This window comes from Ricinus communis, chromosome 5 (assembly GCF_019578655.1).
Source record: "Ricinus communis isolate WT05 ecotype wild-type chromosome 5, ASM1957865v1, whole genome shotgun sequence".
NCBI lineage: Eukaryota > Viridiplantae > Streptophyta > Magnoliopsida > Malpighiales > Euphorbiaceae > Ricinus > Ricinus communis.
The window spans coordinates 29,506,401-29,525,789 of record NC_063260.1 but is presented as its reverse complement, the minus strand read 5'-3'; the positions used below and the strand labels follow the sequence as shown (position 1 = coordinate 29,525,789).

The 19,389-nt window shown below is 34.8% G+C and overlaps 2 protein-coding genes, 1 non-coding gene and 1 pseudogene across 3 annotated transcripts; 2 read left to right on the top strand and 2 right to left on the bottom strand.

Annotated features, from left to right (window-relative positions):
• Positions 1–7: 7 nt before the first annotated feature.
• On the bottom strand, positions 8–1,492 carry LOC8276020 (annotated as a pseudogene).
• Positions 1,493–9,703: 8,211 nt separating this feature from the next.
• TRNAA-AGC lies at positions 9,704–9,776 on the top strand. Its single transcript has one exon. It is a non-coding gene; the product is annotated as a tRNA-Ala (tRNA).
• Positions 9,777–10,684: 908 nt separating this feature from the next.
• On the bottom strand, positions 10,685–11,512 carry LOC112534589. Its single transcript, XM_025157037.2, has one exon. It carries the CDS (start codon positions 11,398–11,400, stop codon positions 10,837–10,839), a length of 564 nt encoding a protein of 187 aa, XP_025012805.2. The 5' UTR covers positions 11,401–11,512; the 3' UTR covers positions 10,685–10,836.
• Positions 11,513–13,324: 1,812 nt separating this feature from the next.
• Positions 13,325–18,063, top strand: LOC8276022 (protein CLP1 homolog). Its single transcript, XM_048374800.1, has 11 exons — positions 13,325–13,525; positions 13,673–13,851; positions 13,966–14,034; positions 14,135–14,221; positions 14,844–15,085; positions 15,249–15,387; positions 15,506–15,562; positions 16,442–16,576; positions 16,937–17,172; positions 17,564–17,608; positions 17,703–18,063. The coding sequence occupies exons 1-11, from the start codon at positions 13,426–13,428 to the stop codon at positions 17,788–17,790; spliced, it is 1,377 nt and encodes a 458-aa protein (XP_048230757.1). The 5' UTR covers positions 13,325–13,425; the 3' UTR covers positions 17,791–18,063.
• Positions 18,064–19,389: the final 1,326 nt, after the last annotated feature.

The following is a 19,389-nucleotide window of genomic DNA, read 5'->3' as shown; positions in this document are numbered from 1 at the left end:
AAAAAATAAACAAGAAAATTAATACTATGAAAAGAGAAACCTAATATCACTTAAATATTTTCATCTTTTATATTTTAAATATTTTTAAAAATATATTTTTTCTTAAAATGAAAAGCACCAATGCAAATGGTCTTACAAATGCACAACTAACTTACTGACCTACTACAGCTGATTAGAAGTCAACTTTAAGTATGAAATGGGCAAAGACATTGAAGGCAATTCCATTTATTACTTGAATGTATGAAATTGACTACAGCAGTCATTAGAATACAACAGACATTAGCATACAGAAGTTCTTTTCAGATTTCATCATTACCGGCCATAACCTCTGTCGTGTTTGTACTTTTACCTTTGTATCTATACCACTTAGCAAACACCAGGAAGTAGCCTAAATTGAGAACACCTAGAACGGCAATCATGTAATAAAATAAGTCCAATCTTCCTTTGTTGAGATCCTCTGCCAACCAATTCCTACCGTTGCTTCCTGCTGTAACACTGTGCACAACTGAAACAAGCAGAGTACTTAGATAAAATGAACCTGCCAACCCAAGATAAAAGAAAGAACCCGCTATGCTTCTCATATTTTCAGGAAATTGCTTGTAATAGAACTCGGTCTGCCCAACTGAATTAAGAGCCTCAGTTAGTCCTGCAAATGCTAATTGAGGGATTAGCCATAAAGCAGACAAAGATGATATAGCTCCTCCTTTAGGTGAAAGGCCTATCGTCGACCCTCTAAGAGCTAGGTGCCTTCTTCGCTCTTCAATCAGACCAGAAATAATCATGGTAATGATTGAAAAAATGATTCCAATTCCCATTCTTTGGAGAATTGTAATTCCGCCTTCTTTACCCGTGATCTTTCTAAGAAATGGAACTGTAATTCGGTCGTAGATGGGAATGAAAATGGTAAGGGTCAGCATGGAAATGACTATTATTGAGGCTGCAGGCAACTGAAAGCCGCTTTTGCCAAGTTTTCTATCTGATTGAAGTGCCTGCAAAACAGCGTAAGTGTTCTGTTGAACTACTGGAACATAGTAAATGATGCCTGATGCCCATATTGGGAGCACTCTCAACACGCATTTTACTTCTTAAGCTTGTTGCATGCTGCATAGTTTCCATGGATTGGCAGCAGACCCATCAGAATTGATTTGATCTTCACTAGTTACAATTGCGGACTTGTCCACCCACCTGTTTCAAATAAATATCACATGATTGATTAAACTTTTTTCATATTACGGGAGTTTTATGGAAATAGAGTGCAAGGAGAATGGATTTTATCTTACCTAAATTGATTTGTGTAAGGAAGCTTGGAGTTGATAGAACCCTTTGGCGTATAATTATAGAGAGAAACAGCAGGATTTTCAGGATTCTTTAACTTTTGCTTCTTAAGTGCAGCAACTAGTACTTGTATCACACTAACTAGAGCACTTCCTTCAGGTTTCACTATGACATAAATTTTTGTACCCAAGAAGAAAAGTGCACAAGACAAGAACATTTGTGAAATATATTTGTACAATGATGATTTCTTTACAGTATGAATTCTGAGTATTACAAATGAGTATGCTTTGTTATATACATGTTTGAGCTTTGTAACGGTCCTTAAGCTACCAGTTTAGGGAAGAAAGGTCGCTCCCTTTTTCCTTTCTGCCAGGCCTGTGATGAGTTGTCATGCGGTGAGGCTGCGCTAGTCCCTTTACCCTTTGGTTCTTATTTATTTGACTGGGTAACTCTTTCTTCTGTTGGTCTTTAACACTCCCCCTCAAGTTGGGTTCAAAAAGATTGATAGAACCCATCTTGCTAAGAAGATTTTGATGTTGTACTTTGTCAAGCGCTTTTGTAAGTATGTCTGCTAGTTGTTCGTTGCTTCTGACGAATGAGGTTTCAATTTCTCCAGATTGAACCTTTTCTCTTATGAAGTGACAGTCAACCTCTATGTGTTTAGTTCGTTCATGGAAGACTAGATTTGATGCGATGTGTCTAGCTGCTTGATTATCACAGTACATCTTCATAGGTCCTGTGCATTCTATTTTCATGTCGGTTAGAACTTGTTTGATCCAAATGAGCTCACTAGCGGTTGAAGCCATGGCTCGATATTCTGCTTATGCGCTGGATCTTGCGGTCACAGACTGTTTTTTACTTTTCCAAGTTACTAGGTTTCCTCCTACAAAGGTGCAGAATCCTGAAGTTGATTTTCTGTCACAACTTCCTACTCAATCTGCATCAGAGAAACCAACAATACTATTAGTATTATTATTATTTTTCATCCAAATTCCTTGGCCAGGAGTGTCTTTAAGGTATCTGAGGATTCTATCAATAGCATCTAAGTGAGAGGTACGAGGAGCATGCATAAACTGGTTGACTGCGCTTACAGCATAAGTGATATCTGGCTTTGTGACAGTTAAGTAAATCAATTTTCCTACTAGGCGTTGATAGTGACCTATGTTGCTTAGCGGGTTACCATCTTCTAGATTGAGCTTAGTTTTTGTTTCCATGGGGGTATTTATAGGTTTGGCTCCTATTTTTCCAGTTTCCCTTAGTAAGTCAAGGACGTACTTTCTTTGGGACATAAATATGCCTTTATGTGATTTGGCTATTTCTATTCCAAGGAAGTAAGTCAGTTGACCGAGATCTTTAATATCAAATTCCCTTTTTAACTTCAGTTTTACTTCTTCAATCTCTTGGTTGTTGTTGCCTGTTATGATGATGTCATCAACATATACTAGAATAATAATGGTGCTCGTGTGGGTGTGCTTTACAAACATAGAGGAATCAGAAGAGCATTTATGAAAATTAATTTTTAGAAGAAAATGGCTTAGCTTGGCGTACCATGCTCTTGGAGATTGTTTCAATCCGTAGATTGCCTTTTTTAGCTTACATACCGGTGATCGGTAGTCTTATGTGGGAGGAGGAGTCATGTAAACTTCTTCTTCTAGAGAGCCTTGAAGGAAGGCATTTTTTACGTCCATTTGAAATAGGCTCCATCCTGAATTAGTGGCAACAGATAACAAAATACGGACTGTACTCATTTTTGCTACAGGAGCAAAGGTTTCCTGGTAGTCGACCCCATAGGTATGGGTGAATCCTTTTGCTACTAACCTAGCCTTAAATCTCTCTATGGTTCCATCATGCTTATATTTTACTTTATACACCCACTTACATCCTACGGGTTTTTTATTGGGTGGCAAGACAATAAGATCCCAGGTGTCATTTCGTTCTAGGGCCTGAAGTTCTTCCTCCATAGCCTTACACCAATGGGGGTTGGTGTTAGCTTCATAAAAGGAGGTAGGTTCGATATGCTTAGTGATACTTCCTAGATAAGCTTTATACTGATTTGATATGGTCTTATAAGTAACAAAATTTTGGATAGGATAGGATACCTCATGGGACACATAGTCCCTTAACCTGATAGGAGGTCTGATAGTTCGAGTGGATCTGCGTAAGGCAATTTCTTCTTGAGGCTCATTAGCAATATCTCCCCCTGAAGAAATTGCCGGAGAGTTGGAAACAAACTCCTCCTCCGGGTAAGTGTCCTGCGCTGAATTGTCAAAAAAGGAAATATTATATGGAAATAGACCTGTTCATGGGCCTGGGTACCCGCCTGGCCCGCCCAGGCCCGCACTCTTCGGGCCGGGCTTGAATAACAATTTTTATGTATAAGCCCGGCCCGACCCGAACTCATAAAAAGCCCGAACTTTTCGGGCTCGATTTCTATAAAACCCAAGCTGGCCCACCGTACCGATGTTTAGTTTAATTAGGAAAAAAAAAATGTCATACCTAGCATTTTAACTTGTGACCTTCAACTTATAATTAAGTACTATATACCACTTAACTACCTATTATTTTTGTCTATAATTTTATTATTATTAATAATATATTTAAATAAAACTAAACTCAAGCCCGACCAACCCGTCGGTAGGGCCGAGCTTTTTAAAAAAATTTGGGTTCGGGCTTGGGCTGAGAGATATTAAAAAATTCTCGGACTTGGGCGGACTCGTGCTTGTTCAAAATAAAGTCAAGCCCGGTCAGGCCCAGCCCAAGAGCAGGTCTAAATAGAAATAACAAATGATGAGGTGTAGGGGTGCTGACTGGATCATGGGGATAGTAGGGTTCATGTTCAGCAAAGGAAACATCCCGAGAGAAGTAGGTTTTGTGAGTGATGGGGTCATAACACTTATACCCCTTTTTTTCAGATGAGTAACCTAAGAATAGGGTTTTGACGGAGCTTCTATCGAGTTTATGTTGTCTTTTAATATGAACAAAGCTAGTACAATCGAAGATGCGGAGGTGACTAAGATCGATTTTGCGATTTTTGAGGATTTTAAGAGGACTGGGGTTTCTTAACTGGACACTAGGTAGACGATTGATGAGGTATGTGGCGGTTAGGAGGGCATCTGACCAAAAAATATTGGGTACGTTGTGTTGAAAAAGTAAAGTACGTGTGACTTCAAGGAGGTGCCTGTTTTTTCGTTCTGCAACTCCATTTTGTACGGGAGTATTCACACATGTAGTCTGATGGAGAATACCTGTGCTGGTAAAAAATTCAGAAAAGTTTTTGTTAACATATTCTGTGCCATTGTCAGAATGAAAAATTTTAATTTTGGCATTATATTGATTGTGAATAAAATTGAAGAAATTTTGAAAGCAGGTAAAGACTTCATTTTTTCCTTTTAATAAGTAAAGCCAAGTAGTGCGAGAATAATCATCAATAAATGTGACAAAATAGCAAAAATGAGTATAAGAAGTGACAGGGCCCGGGCCCCAAACATCAGAGTGAATTAATTCAAATAAGTTTTCAGAAGTACTGGAAGATAAAGGAAAGGGTAATCGTGTATGTTTGGAAAATTTGCAAATATCACAACATCAGAATTTTAATTTGGAAGGAAAAAGCTTGTTTAAAACTGGATCGGATGGATGGCCGAGCCGCCGATGCATCAGCATCCCTTAATCGACTGGGTTCGTCGATGCAAGACATTGTCTGATGGGGTCTTTAAGGTAGTAGAGTCCATTTTTACAGTATCCCTCACCAATCATCTTCCCTGTGATGCGATCCTGAAACATGACTGAACTCGGTGAAAAGATAACATTACAATTTAAATAACGCGTGATTTTGCCAACAGATAATAAATTTGATTTGAAATCAGGTAGTAATAAAATATCAGGAATAGTTTTATTAAGCAGAGTAGAGGTGCCACTGCCAGAAATCGGAGCCTGGCCACCATTGGCAACAATAACATGCTGAGATTCTATTGGGACAAAAGTGTGAAGCTTTGTAAGGTCCCATGTCATGTGATCGGTAGCTCCTGAATCAATAATCCAATCGTGAGAGTGAAAATGAGTAAAATGACTTTGAGAGTTAGAAATTGAACCTGACCCACGGGATTGCTGTTGATTGACGAGGAATTAGAGCTGAGAAATAAGCTGGGAGAGTTGCAAATTTTCTGCTGAGTCGGGTCGGGTCGGTTGGGAAAACTGGGTGGGATCCGAATTTGACCAACCAGGTGGATCGGGTCGGGCCGGGTCGGATCGAACCGGGTCGGGTTGAGTTAAGGTGGGCTGGGCTGAATTACTCTGGATGGGCCAATTGGCTGGGCTGAAGTCCGTGGGCTCGGGTTGCTTAAGCTTACCCGCTCCAAGCCACAGACCCGACCCGTGCGGCGTGAGCCCACAAATCGCTTTCTCCCTTTCTCTTCCTCCGCCTCGTTCGATCGCACATAACTCCCTCGATCTCTTCGGCCATGAGATGGGCGCAGGTTCGGGTGAAGATGCCAGCATCTGTCGTGGGTGTGACCCTGCCTTCGGCAGTGGTCGCACTTCGCAGGAGCAGCGCCCCCATATGCGCGGCCTATTGGTTCGAGTGTCGAGCAAGAAGGGCCCAATTTTCTGATCCTTTGGTAGAGTTGTTGTTCATAGTAGCGCGTCGGGTCTCTTCCTGCTGGATAAAGGCCATGACCGCGTCGATTTTTGGTAGGTTGTTTGAGAGAAGGATTTGAGATCGCAAACCTTCGTATCTGGAATCTAAACCCCCCAGGTACGTATAAACAAGGTCTTGTTCTTCCCTTCGCTGTAATTCTTCGGGGTTGTTTGTTTGGGGTAAGTAACTCTGCAATTCTTCCCATCTTGTTAAGACTTTTGTTGCATATTCTGATGAATTTTTGGTTCCTTGTGTGATTTGAGAGAGCTCTTGTTTGAGCCTGAAAATATGGATAAAATTATTTTGGTGCCCGTAGAGACCCTTCATCTTTTCCCAAATTGCTTGTGATGAATCCATTAAAATATAGAGTCGGGAAATTTTTGTTTCCATGGTGTTGGTGATCATTGACATGACCAGATGGTCAGTCGTTTGCCACTCCTCCATTTTTTCCGATTCTTCCTCTGTTGGATCCTCTGGATTTACTGGTCTTGGTTTCTTTTTACTTCCAGTGATGAAACCCAATTTCTTTCTGCCGCTGAGACCGATGTAAATAGACTTTGACCACTCAAAATAATTTTGGCTACCTCTTAGCACAATATTGGTGATTTTTGTGGTGTCATTGTGAGCCATTTTGAATATTTGATTCTGTGTTTAAGAGGGGGTAGATAATGACAGGTTAAACCTGCTCTGATACCATGTGAAATATATTTGTACAATGATGATTTCTTTACAGTATGAATTCTGAGTATTACAAATGAGTATGCTTTGTTATATACATGGTTGAGCTTTGTAACGGTCCTTAAGCTACCAGTTTAGCTCCTATGTCTATGTTAACGTTCATTTTTCTGATCTTGGATGGTTGAAGCGACCTTTCTTCCTTAAGGAAGAAAGGTTGCTCCTTTTCCCTTTCCTCGGGCTGTGATGAGTTGCACTGAGAGTCATGCACTCGAGGTCATGCTAGTCCCTTTACCCTTTGGTTCTTGTTTATTTGACTGGGTAACTCTTTCTTCTGTTGGTCTTTAACAACATTAAACCTGCAGGAATGGCTAACCCGATAGTCCAACTAACATTTGTCTGTACATAGACAATGAAGGTTGTAGATATCATCATGCCAAATGTGTAGGTACAGTAGTACCAATTGAAGAAACTATTGATGCCTCTCTTACCAGTTTCAGTATTTGGATTGAACTGATCAGCTCCAAAGGCAAGGTTACAAGGACGAATACCTCCAGCTCCAAGAACAAGAAGTCCTAACTTAAAATTTTATATACATGATGATCAAATAATTTTATTATTTTAATTTTTTTCTCATTAATAAATTATTAATTTAAAAATATATTTCTTCTCTGATCTAAACTCTTTCTTAATCAGTTGTTAATAGTAAGACTTTTTTAAAAACAAACATCAAATTTCATTGAATTCAAAAAAAAAAATTGTATTAAATTTAACATTTAATTTTATAATAAATTTTTTAAAAGTACATGTTGAACCAAAATAAAAATATTAATATTTACTAGATCTATTCATGAATTTGATATTTTTCCAACCCATTTAAATATATTTTTTGAATTTAGATATATATTTTTATCGCAATTCGAAATCGGATAATTTTAATTATTTTTTACAAAATCTTGAAAACATTATTTTTTAAAACACATTATTTTTATCGCAACAGTGATAGTGTTTATTACTATTATGGTGGCAACAAAGGCAATGATGGTGACGATGTTATTGTGGCAGCAACGGTTCCTATGAATTTTTTTTTGAGAAAAGTATCATAATAGTTCATTATTAATTATGTATAATTTTCAAAAAAGAAATCATTAAAAGAATATGTAATTAAAAAAATCTTTTATACTTTCTTAATTATTTTAATATGTTTATTTTCAGTGTGAAGTACACGCACTTTTCTTAGTTTTAATTTGGACTGATTTGGTCCTAAAATAAAAATTATGGATTTATTTATTAGAAAAGTTGAAATTATACTTCTTTAACCCACAGTACAAGTTCGGAGGATATTTAACCATTTGTCCTTTTATTTTCTTATTTTTTAAAATATGCATGTCACAATTATTAAATTTCTATGTAAAATAACCAAAATATGAGAAGAATCTTTACTTTGAAACAAAAATCATGGACCCAAGTGTTACAATTAGCAAGTAATTATTTATCTAAGAGATTGAAAGGTTACCGATTTGTCTGGGAAGAAATTGAAGGATGTAGATAAAAAGGAAGATTGACGGTAGCTAGGTCTCAAATGATTGTATTTTGGCCATTGATTAATGTATGTAGGCCACATGGGATTGATTCTTGATTACGAGAATTGCATTTATTGCAGACAAAAATTATAATTGGACCCTAAAGTTGTACGTTTTTAGATTTAGACCTTTCATGTTTAAATCGGTGTAATTAATCCTCTAACTATTAGCATTGGTATAACGAGGCTCCTTGTTAAACAGTCCTTAGAGTGTGAACTGGTTACTTTTGAATTAAAGTAGTGACAAAAGGGGGAAATAGCTCAGTCGGTTAGAGTGTTAGTCTGTCACGTTAGAAGTCGCAAGTTTGCTCTAGTCTAGATAAATGAACTGAAACACAATGAGACATGATAATGAGGAAAATAGTCTCATTTACACTATTAAATTTATTAATTAGTAATATTTTTTGTACTTATAGATATAGGATTTGGAATTTTAAGTTTAGGGTTAGGGTTGTTGCTTTTAATTAGTTTGGAGAAAAAACACTTTCTCTTTCAAATTGAGAATCTGTCATAAAGAAAAAAAAAAAACAAAGTCAAACTCATAATACATATTTAGGAGGAGGAAGTAGTTTTGAGGATCTTTTAAGCTTTGAAGTATACATGTGGAACTCGATTGAAATTAATTGTGGCGAGAACAAAGAATAATAAGGAGATAAATTTTTTTAAATTGTCTCCGTTAGATTGTAAATGGGTTTGAAGTAAAGAATGATTTGAGTTTTTTCCTTTTATAATTGCATGAGATTTTTTAATTAGGAATTTAGTTTGTCATTAGATTTCATTACATTGAGAACATAACAAAATAAAACAATATATATCATATATAGAATCAGCAATTCACGTGATGATGCATAGAAACTATTGTTCACACAATGATATATAGAAAACTACTATTTATGTGCTAACAATTGTTTAACTAGAGCCTCATCACACCAGCTCTAATAGATGAAAAATCTATTTACATCAATTTAAACATGAGGGTCCTAAATAAAAAAAGTAAAAATTCAGGATCCCAATTGTAGTTTTTGTCTTTATTATATATATATACTCATTGATCATTATGTAATATTAAAATTAATAGGTTTTCGGTTAGAAGGCCTAAGTCATAAATTTGTGTCTTTTTTCTTTTAATGAATGTTAAAAAATAAAATTTAAATACTGAAATAATAAATATAACAAAAAATAAAATAATCTTAATCTTCTATATTACTAATTTTAGAAATCCATTACCAAATGCTTTACATCTAAGCTGGTTTAAACTAGTGTGAGATATTAAAAAAGATAAGTTTAGATTTTTGTTATATTAGTAATTTTTAAAATTTTATAAACATTTTTCATTAAATTTATTCTTAGACCTATATTAATTAATTTATTTTTTAAAGACAACTTATAATACTTAATTTCTTTTTTCCGAAAAAAAAAGAAGCCAATATCACCAACCGCAATTCCAAACAGTCAATTTCAACCATATGTCACAAATCCAACAAAACATATTACGAAATTAGACTATATTTAATTCTCTGGTGACTCTAGCATGCAATGGGGATGTAGCTCAGATGGTAGAGCGCTCGCTTAGCATGCGAGAGGTACGGGGATCGATACCCCGCATCTCCATCTGTTAACATATTTTTGTTTTGTTAATGATTTATGATTTTATATACATCAAATAATTTCTGTACTTTTCTTTTTCTCTCTATATCTGTCTTTGATAAATCTACCGTTCACCACAATACCTTAACTATTACCATCATTAAGTAATTATCACTGTCTGTTTTTTTTTTCTTCAATTTCTATTAGAAATAAAAAAATCTCCAATAATCTGCCACCGATTTCTTTCTCCTCCTTTTTTAAGTCCTAATGTCTAAGCACCAATCATCACTAGAATTGCCATTTTAATACTTGCTCCACTCTTTGTTATTTAATTCTTAATGTAGAAGATGAATATTTAAGGAGTAAATGTAATAATTAAAAAGATCGCATATGAAATGCACACCAACCTTAATCGTGGAAATATATGGACTTAACTGTAGTTTTAGTCAAAGGTCGTGAATCTATTGAGTTGGAAAAGTCACGTTTGCTTTTCTTTCTTTTCCCTCTATTTTCATTTTAATTTTAAACAATTAGTTGCATTTCGAGTTTAGTTTATTTAATATAGTAAATTTGAATGCCATCTTAATATATATATTTTTCGAAATTCTAATTTCCAGCAAATATATACACTGCAAAAGAACAATATGTATATGAATATTTTATATTTTAACATTAAATGATTGAATGTATATAGATCATTTGTCAGTTAGAGGGACAACCACCTAGACTTGACAAAATATTTTTGTTTTTGAGATGCTAAGGACACTAAATTTCTTAGGAATAAATAGTTGTATTCATATAATTGAATAATTTAAGCTTATGGAATTAAAAAATAAAAAAGAACTTAAGCTTATGAGAAATGAGTGAAGACATAGAATTGAATAACTTAAGCTTATGGAATAAAAAAAAAACGAACTTAAGCTTATGAGAAATGAGTTAAAACAATCACATGCCTTTAATTTACTAAGACTGATAGTACATACAAATATATAAACACACCATACCAAGCAACAATTTTATTCCAGTACTCATGTCTTGCCATGAGCACATGATCATCACACACATCTTTCTCTCCTAAAGTTAACTATACATTTTCTAAAGGACTGGCGCCATACTTGTTATTCTTGTCACCCGTCAGTCGTCCACTGGAAGAAAGATGCGAAATCTCTATGCTTTCGACATTGCAACAAACCCTAAAATCACTATTCTGGCCATCGCTGTAACACACGAAATAGACATAGAAGAGAAAGAGACTGCAGATTATTGCAACTCCATACATGAGCGAAACAACAGACATACTCATGAATGTCGAAAACTGGTATCCAAACCCAAATAGAACTGCTGATGTTAAGCTCCATATAGCTACTTTCAAGAATTCTTTCTTGCAATGATATTCGCCATTGCGAGGCAGTTGATTATAAGTGGTTATGCAGAAGTCCAGCACAAAATAACCTAAGTAGACAAAAATGATAAAGACTACCATTTGTGTATCGTTGTTGATATATGCACGGTAAGTTGTAGTTATGCTGTTAAATGTCAGGAAAAAGTAGGCGACGCAATGTGCATAATTGGCATTTTCTAGAAAATTGCCTGAACAGTTGCTCCAATGGCAACTTGGGTTTATTCCGCCAGTGTGTTTTGTGGACATTCTTGCAACCTAGAGCAAGTTTTCTGACTGGTGATGGTGGTGGTGAAACCAAGAGTAGCTGCTGGATTAGTTTGGAAGTATTTCTTACTGTGGATGTCTTAGCCTGCAAATACATGAGGCTTCAACTACGATTTTTATAAGTGGATAGCTTATGACAGTTATATATTCCATCCAGGAAACTACTTGGAATTTCCGAAACATATGTTACAATGTTCCAAAATAATGAAAAGTTAAGAAAAAGACTTCTTGATGGACATGATTTTCCCAATTCCATACATCTTCGTATCACTAACCAAGAAAAGGGGGTTGCATTGATTCCATTTTCTTAAGTTCTTTTTTTCTTTCTACATGCGAATGAATCTGCTTAGGAACTTCCCAGGAAATGGATGTGTAATCTGTTTTCTTTTAGAAAAAGTGGGCAATCAAGAAAGTTTGTGCCATTACCCTTATGTGGACTTTGAAGGACAATAAATATAGCTCTATGTTTCTTGGAAAATTAGATGAAAAATTTCTTAGAAAATCCTTGCTCAGACCATGATTCATGATAGCGAGAATTTCTCTTTTCAATTGGGAAAAGCTATTTCTGTGAACGGCACGGGAAATATAAGGAACTTTTGATTTAATGGATACGCAATGGGCCCGAGTTTTTGAAAGATTTGGTGTCTATGGTCATGAGGTTTGTTCTTTATTCTTAACCTGACCCATGGGCTTTAATGCAAATGCAAAATTTGCGTTAATATATGTTTGGAACTGAATTCTTTTTGTTCTCTCTTTTTGTTTGAGGGAGGAACTGAATAAACAAGCAAGTAAAAAATTACAAAATGAGTTATATTATTTACAAAAAGTATATTATCTCTTTTATTTTTATTTTTTTGCAAAATAAACACAGATACATCGTAAGGATTCGATTGCAAAAGTCTTGAAATTGTAATAACTTTTACTTGGACTAAGATCAACAAGACTTATTCCAAGAATTAGAAGAAAGAAAAATGAGAAACAATTGATATAAGAATTATCTTTAAGAAATTAGGCTTAAAGCTTATGTTTATAAAGGGTTCTGATATCCCTTTTGAAGGCAGTTTTTAGGGGAAAAATGGTCAGAGGCCAGCAGGAAGAAGCTCCCGTCTCCGTCTTTCCTGTCCCTCGTCTTGCAGATGGTGCTTTCTTGCGTTATTTTTAGGGCTTCCTATTCGTTTAGGCACAACATCAACATGCTTTGCGATGGACGCTTCACTTTGCTATTGGGTTAGGCAAATGTTGGTTGCCTGTCATAATCTAATTTTTCTTTTGATAATATATATATATATATATATATATATTACCTCTCCAATGGAAAAAATGGATTGACCAACCCACCTCTATAATATCCTGCATCTAGAAAGGTATTATTTGGTACAGAGAGACTTTCAGGCAGAACTTGGGCTAGACTTTTGTTGGGCAATGGTAAGCTGATTCGCTTCTGGGATGATGTTTGGCCGTGCCACTCTCCTCAGAGATGCATGCCATAATTTATATCAATTCACAAGGTTCTCATAACCTCAAAGTGATAGACTACATTCAATATGAAGGAGAAAAAAGGATTTCTCTCCCTATTTAAAATATGTAAAGTAAAATCTTAATCGATCAGAAAATATTTTAAAAAAAATTTTAATATAATTATATATTTAAAAATTTAAACTCAAAATTGTAATTAAATTTTAAAAAAAAGTATTATCATTTCATTGACTTTAAAGGCTTTACTACTATAGTAATAAAATAAAAAATAATATAAAATTCATATATTAATTAATATTGCCAAATAATTTTATTATTAAGAGATGTATAAATTTTCTTTTTAAATTTATAAATTTAATCATCTATTAATTTAATTTAGTAAAATATAAAGAAGAAATTGTAGCAAAAACGAAAAAAAGATATCTACAAGAATTTCTATTCTAAATCAGATGAAACATAAGTAACACGAAAACATAGAGGTTCAGAACCTTTAAAAAAAAAATTAGGGCTGTTATCAATAAGCAGTAATCAATGCATCGGTGGAATAACAGTACTACCAATCAAACCTTCTTGGATACACGGAACGATCACACGAATCGAATTGCTATATTCGGCGTTTCGGATCTACAAGGCAAGCCAAAAACAAAACCCTAAACCCTTCCATTTTTCACATTCGAAATTTAAGAACAACATTCCACTCCTTTCTTTTCCTAATTCCCATTATAATTAAACATTTCTCTCAATATTCAAAACAACGACATGGCTTACGGTGGTGCAGCCATGACAGCAGCCTCAACGATGAAGCAAGTAAAATTAGAGAGAGAGAGTGAGCTAAGAATCGAAGTAGCCAACGATACGCCGCTTCGCCTGAGACTACTAAACGGCACTGCTGAGATTTTTGGTACAGAGTTACCTCCTGAAATGTGGCTTACTTTTCCTCCTCGTTTAAAATTCGCTGTAATTTTCTTCTCCATTCCCAATTTGCTTTCCTCATTAAAAAAATAAAAATAAACGAATCGATCAACTTGAACATAGCTCAAAGTTAGCATCTTTTATGTGTTTCTTTGGTAGGTGTTTACGTGGTATGGAGCTACAATTGAGATGGATGGTACTACTGAAACTGATTATACTGCAGATGAGGTATTTATTTATTTCTTATTGACTGATTGATTACTGTTTATTATATATTAGTTTTTTTGGATGCATTATTGAAATCGAGTTTGCTAATTGGTTTTTGCAGACTCCTATGGTTAGTTATGTAAATGTCCATGCTGTTTTGGAAGGACGAAGAAATCGCGCTAAAGCCTCCTCCTCTGACTCTTCTCAAGTATGAGTTTATTGACCTACATTGCATTTTAGTGTGTGTTGAATGTGTCTGCTAAAGCTACAAGTATTTTACTTTTGGATTTAGGTTCTCAGGTTTCCTTGTTTCTTCAGTTATAGGCGTGACACTTCTGGATAGTTTTTGGACATATTCTGTGTTTAAGTTTAAAAGTTCAAACGTCTACCTCTATTCTTACAAGCATTTTCTTATTCCTATTTTAATGGATAGCAGTCATTGTCGCGCCCAGATGAGCTGATTTAACATTTTGGCCATTTAAAAATATTTGCTGCTTTAGGTATTGATATATCATCTAATACTGCTAGTGCTAGAGAATTGACTCATTCTAATGTCTGGATCATCAGAATGGTCATAAACAGCAATGGTTTGACATATGCCTATCAAATAGATATACTAGTTCCTACACAACTGCATCTGCGTTCTTTCAGAAGATGTGCAATGGACCCCAATATTTTACTCATTTGATAAAATACTTTATAGCTTAATAGCTGAATGTTCAGCACATCTAGACTCATTTTTTCTGCATTTTCTACTCAAGCTTATTATGTCTGCACATTAATTCATTTCTGAACTCATGAGCTGCTTATGTGCCTTTGTGGTATTTCAGGGTCCTAGGGTGATTGTTGTGGGACCTACAGATTCTGGGAAGAGCACCTTGTCCCGGATGCTTGTCAGTTGGGCAGCTAAACAAGGTTGGAAACCTACATTTTTGGACTTGGATATTGGCCAAGGATCAATAACATGTCCTGGATGCATTGCTGCCACCCCTATTGAGTTGCCCATTGATCCAGTGGAAGGCATTTCGCTTGAAATGCCACTTGTTTACTTCTATGGGCACACAACGCCCAGGTTATTAATTTGCATTCTTAGTTTCTCTTTTTCTTCTGTTATTTCTCATAGTTTATGCAATCCATTATTGGGCAACTTAGCACAATATTATACTCTTTTATTCAGCTAAGATGTCTTGTCACCAAATTCGATAATTTTATTTATTGTTGATCTCTTTTCTCAGCCAAAATGTGGAGTTGTATAAAGCACTTGTAAAGGAGCTTGCTCAAATATTGGAGAGACAGTTTACTGGAAATGCAGAATCTCGCGCTGCAGGCATGGTGATCAACACCATGGGTTGGATTGAAGGTGTGGGTTATGAGGTAACTGTGTTTTGGAGGTCCTATATAATGGATGATGGTGCATCAACATAGGCATATATGTTGTAATTACTTCTGACCTATTGCTTAACAACCTTTCATGTCTTGTGTCTTATTTCAGCTGATTCTCCATGCAATTGATACATTTAGTGCCAACGTTGTCTTGGTTTTAGGCCAGGTATTACTTTTTCAAACATTATTTGAGTGCAAGTCCCTGGCCTACTGTTCTCTTTATTTTCTCTTCATGTTTGTATATTAGCTTGCAAGGTCGTGATTGGTTTTGATTAGCCTATACTTACTGGAGTTAAAATTGAGAAGTTATGCATGTTGTTATTATGTGTCTCATGTATTTAAGAAAATTAGTTGTACTTGAAAGTCTATATGTGATAAAATATATTAGTAAATGCCTTTTCTCTCTTCATTTTGCTTGCACTTTATCTTGTTAGTTAAATCTGCAACAGTTTTCTAATGCTTTCTCAGTTCTCATATGTTGGTTTGGTGAACAACACCTAGTGCATCTTTATAACTTTGTTTGCTTTGAATTTTATATAGACTTTTCACTGGAAGCGCCACTCCCTCAATGAACCATGTTTTCTCTCATAATGGAACTGCTCATTATACTCTGCGCTACCCTTCCAATCTTTGCTTCTATAAGAAATTTGTCTTGCAGGTATTTAAGCAACAGTACTTGGCCTAACCCAGTAAATATCAGAACAGATGAACACCTTAGGACACAAATTGTTACAAACAGAAATGGAGAAATATTGTCAACTCCCAGATTCCAAATGAACAAATTCAAACTTGAAAAAAATCTTTTCTACATTGAAGCTATTCTTATGCTATGTTGCAGAGTAATATGTGATTATTTTTTGCTAGTACTTCTTGATAGCAACTCTCCTTTTTTATTCTCTTTTTTGGTGGGGTGGGCACTGATGGAATGAGCAATGTCTATTATGTGTGGATTGTTATTACTGTACACAATTTTCTACTTCAAGTCTCACTTCTGTTCTCCTATCATATTGAATTTTCTGGAAGTTATATTTTTGAATTCTTGCAGGAAAAGCTCTTTAGCATGCTTAGGGATGTGTTAAGGAGCAAGCCCAATGTAGATGTTGTGAAACTTCAGAAGTCAGGTGGTGTTGTATCCAGGAGCTCAAAAGTCCGCCAAAAGAGTAGGAGTTATAGGATCAGGGTAAATGCAATTTTATACTAAATGGGTTTCACAATTTCTATTGGTTTAACCTTTATTTCTTCGACAACTACATATGGAGAGTTTAAATTTTTATGCATAAATTTCCTATTTAATAGAAAGAGAACTTTATGACTATAAGGGAAGTTTCCTAATTTGGGTAATGACTTAGCTTCATGTAAATTATGTGTTGGCCTATTATGAAAAGTTGAGATCTTTTTATCTTGTTTGGAGGGGAGAGCGGTGGAGTCTTCTATTTGGTATCTGGTCCTAGTTCATAGTCCTATACTTGCTTTTAGAAGTTTCTTCTTTTTGTCCTTTTTCCTTGTAATAACAAGGTTAAAACATGCGGCTTTCTCTCAGGAATATTTCTATGGCATTTCTAATGATCTCTCTCCGCATTCAAATGTTGCAAATTTTAGTGATTTGTCTGTCTATCGGATTGGCGGTGGGCCACAAGCCCCCAGATCAGCTCTGCCAATTGGTGCTGACCCTGTTGCTGATCCTCTTAGAGTTGCAGCAGTGAATATTGATCGAGATTTGCTCCATGTTGTTCTTGCTGTTTCATATGCTCAAGACCCTGACAAAATTGTTTCAAGGTACTTCTTCCACATTTAAACCGTAAATATCATGTGGATTTAACATTATGATTTCAGAATGTATGGTCTCGTGTCAGCCTGTTTTCATGAATTTGTATTGCAACAGGCAACCCAAATAACATATGAACATAAATCTGACTTTTGGACCTTGATTTTTTTTTCTCCTCTTAATACCTCCTGCATACTTGTCCCATCTATTTAATGCTGTGTATGTCACCATGAATTTATAAAATTGCTTAATGACCTCACCAAAATCTCAGGCATGTCACATGTGCACGTCCTTTTGATCATGGAAGTATGTTTGATTTAGGTGAATTGGGCATCTCCAAAAAAAGCACTAAATTTCCACTGTTTGACTAATAAAAACTCCTTATCCGGTTTTTTGGTTCAGTAATGTCGCTGGGTTCATCTATATCACAGACATCGACCTTCAGAGGTTAGGTTTTCTAGTTTTCATACTTTACTAGAGGAATCGTTGTCGGTGCCTGATTTAGCTCAATTCTAACTTCTAACTAAATCAACTTTTGCAGGAGGAAAATAACATATCTTACACCGACAGCAGGGAAGCTCCCAAGTAATAATTTGATCATGGGAACTTTGACATGGCTTGAAACTTGATGCACATTACAGAATTAAGTTTTATATTGCATGACTAGATTTTGTTGCCGGCCCTTGTTCTCCAACTGTATGTTAGTTTTACTAATTTATATATGGATGGCAGTTTTAGATAGTTTACTCATCTTTCATAAACATTTTATCTTTGTATAAAGCACTCTTATCATCTACTAGTGAAAATGTACCGTTGTGGTTCACTGGAGAAAAATTACTCCTTGAAGCTTAAATCAGGATAAATCTGGGGATTACTCTAGAGTAGAGTGGACATGCTTTAAACTTTTTGTTCTTTTTTTTCCTGTTTTAAATATTATTATTTGTTTTTTATACACATTTTTGAAAGGGAAAAGGCTATTGGGGATTGAGCCCCTACTAGCCTAACTCGATGGTAACGTGCTAGAAACCTGAAGACCAATCTTTTTATTCATTGATAAGATTTATAGATGCGGACTAAAACCTTATTTAATAATGGAATTCCGATACCAACAATAGGATTCTTAATTAATAATTTTTCTCAAACAATGCATAGGGTAATGGCTACTTTTTTCTATGAACGTTAATCTACAACTCTATTTTTTAAAGTGAACGTTTTCTTAATGATTGTGTTTCGCATCTAATTTATATATATATATATTATAAAGAGTCATTAAAAATCTTAAAATATATAAAGAGAAAATCTAAAAATACATAATATTAACTAATAAATTAATGGTAAATGTGCAATTATTATAATTATAAATTTGGTATAAAATATTGAGATAACCATTTGCACAATTGGCATAAGAAACATGAATTTCTCTAAAAATACTTAATACAAGTAATTAATTAAGTAAAATAATTTAAGAAATTCTTATGACTACCATTTGTTGTTTATTGAGATAACCAATCAGTGTTCATATGATGTCTGTTGGGATTGGTCATATAAGACTCACAAAATGTGTACATCATTGGTCTAACGTTAGAAGGATATCACACAAATGCACATTTCTATTGAAAGATCAATTAGGGTAAAATATATATATATATATATAGTCTCCTTCATATTGCCCCACTGGTGGACTCAAAAATGTTTTTATATACAAAAATCCGCACAGATAATTTTACCGATCATTTTCTTGTTATTACAAATGCTTCTTTAGTTTTTTTTTTTTAATATTGTATTTTTTATTTTGCGAATATTGTTTAAAAGAAAATCATCCACCTCAAAAAATCAAAAGTAGTATATAAAAAATATCAAGAATATATTTAAATGGTTTTTTTATTTTGGTGCGGAAGTAATGGAGGTGAATTTAAAAGGGGAGCGTGACAAGAAATTAAAGGTGGAAAAATATAAGGAAAAATGAATTGATAAGAACAATAATTGTATGAGAAGACTAGAAAATAAAAAGAAAAGAAAAGAATTGCGGCTAGATAACAGATGATAAGGACACTGAGGAGGGAAATGATGAGAAAGAAGATAAGAAAATAAGGCACACATTAGGAAATGGTTGAGAGGCCAAATAATAGGCAGCAAAAATAGTGGAACTTGGAAAGAAATATTGCCCCACTATTACTTTCTCCCTTGGAATTCTCAACTCTTTTCGATAATGATGTTTAACTCACATT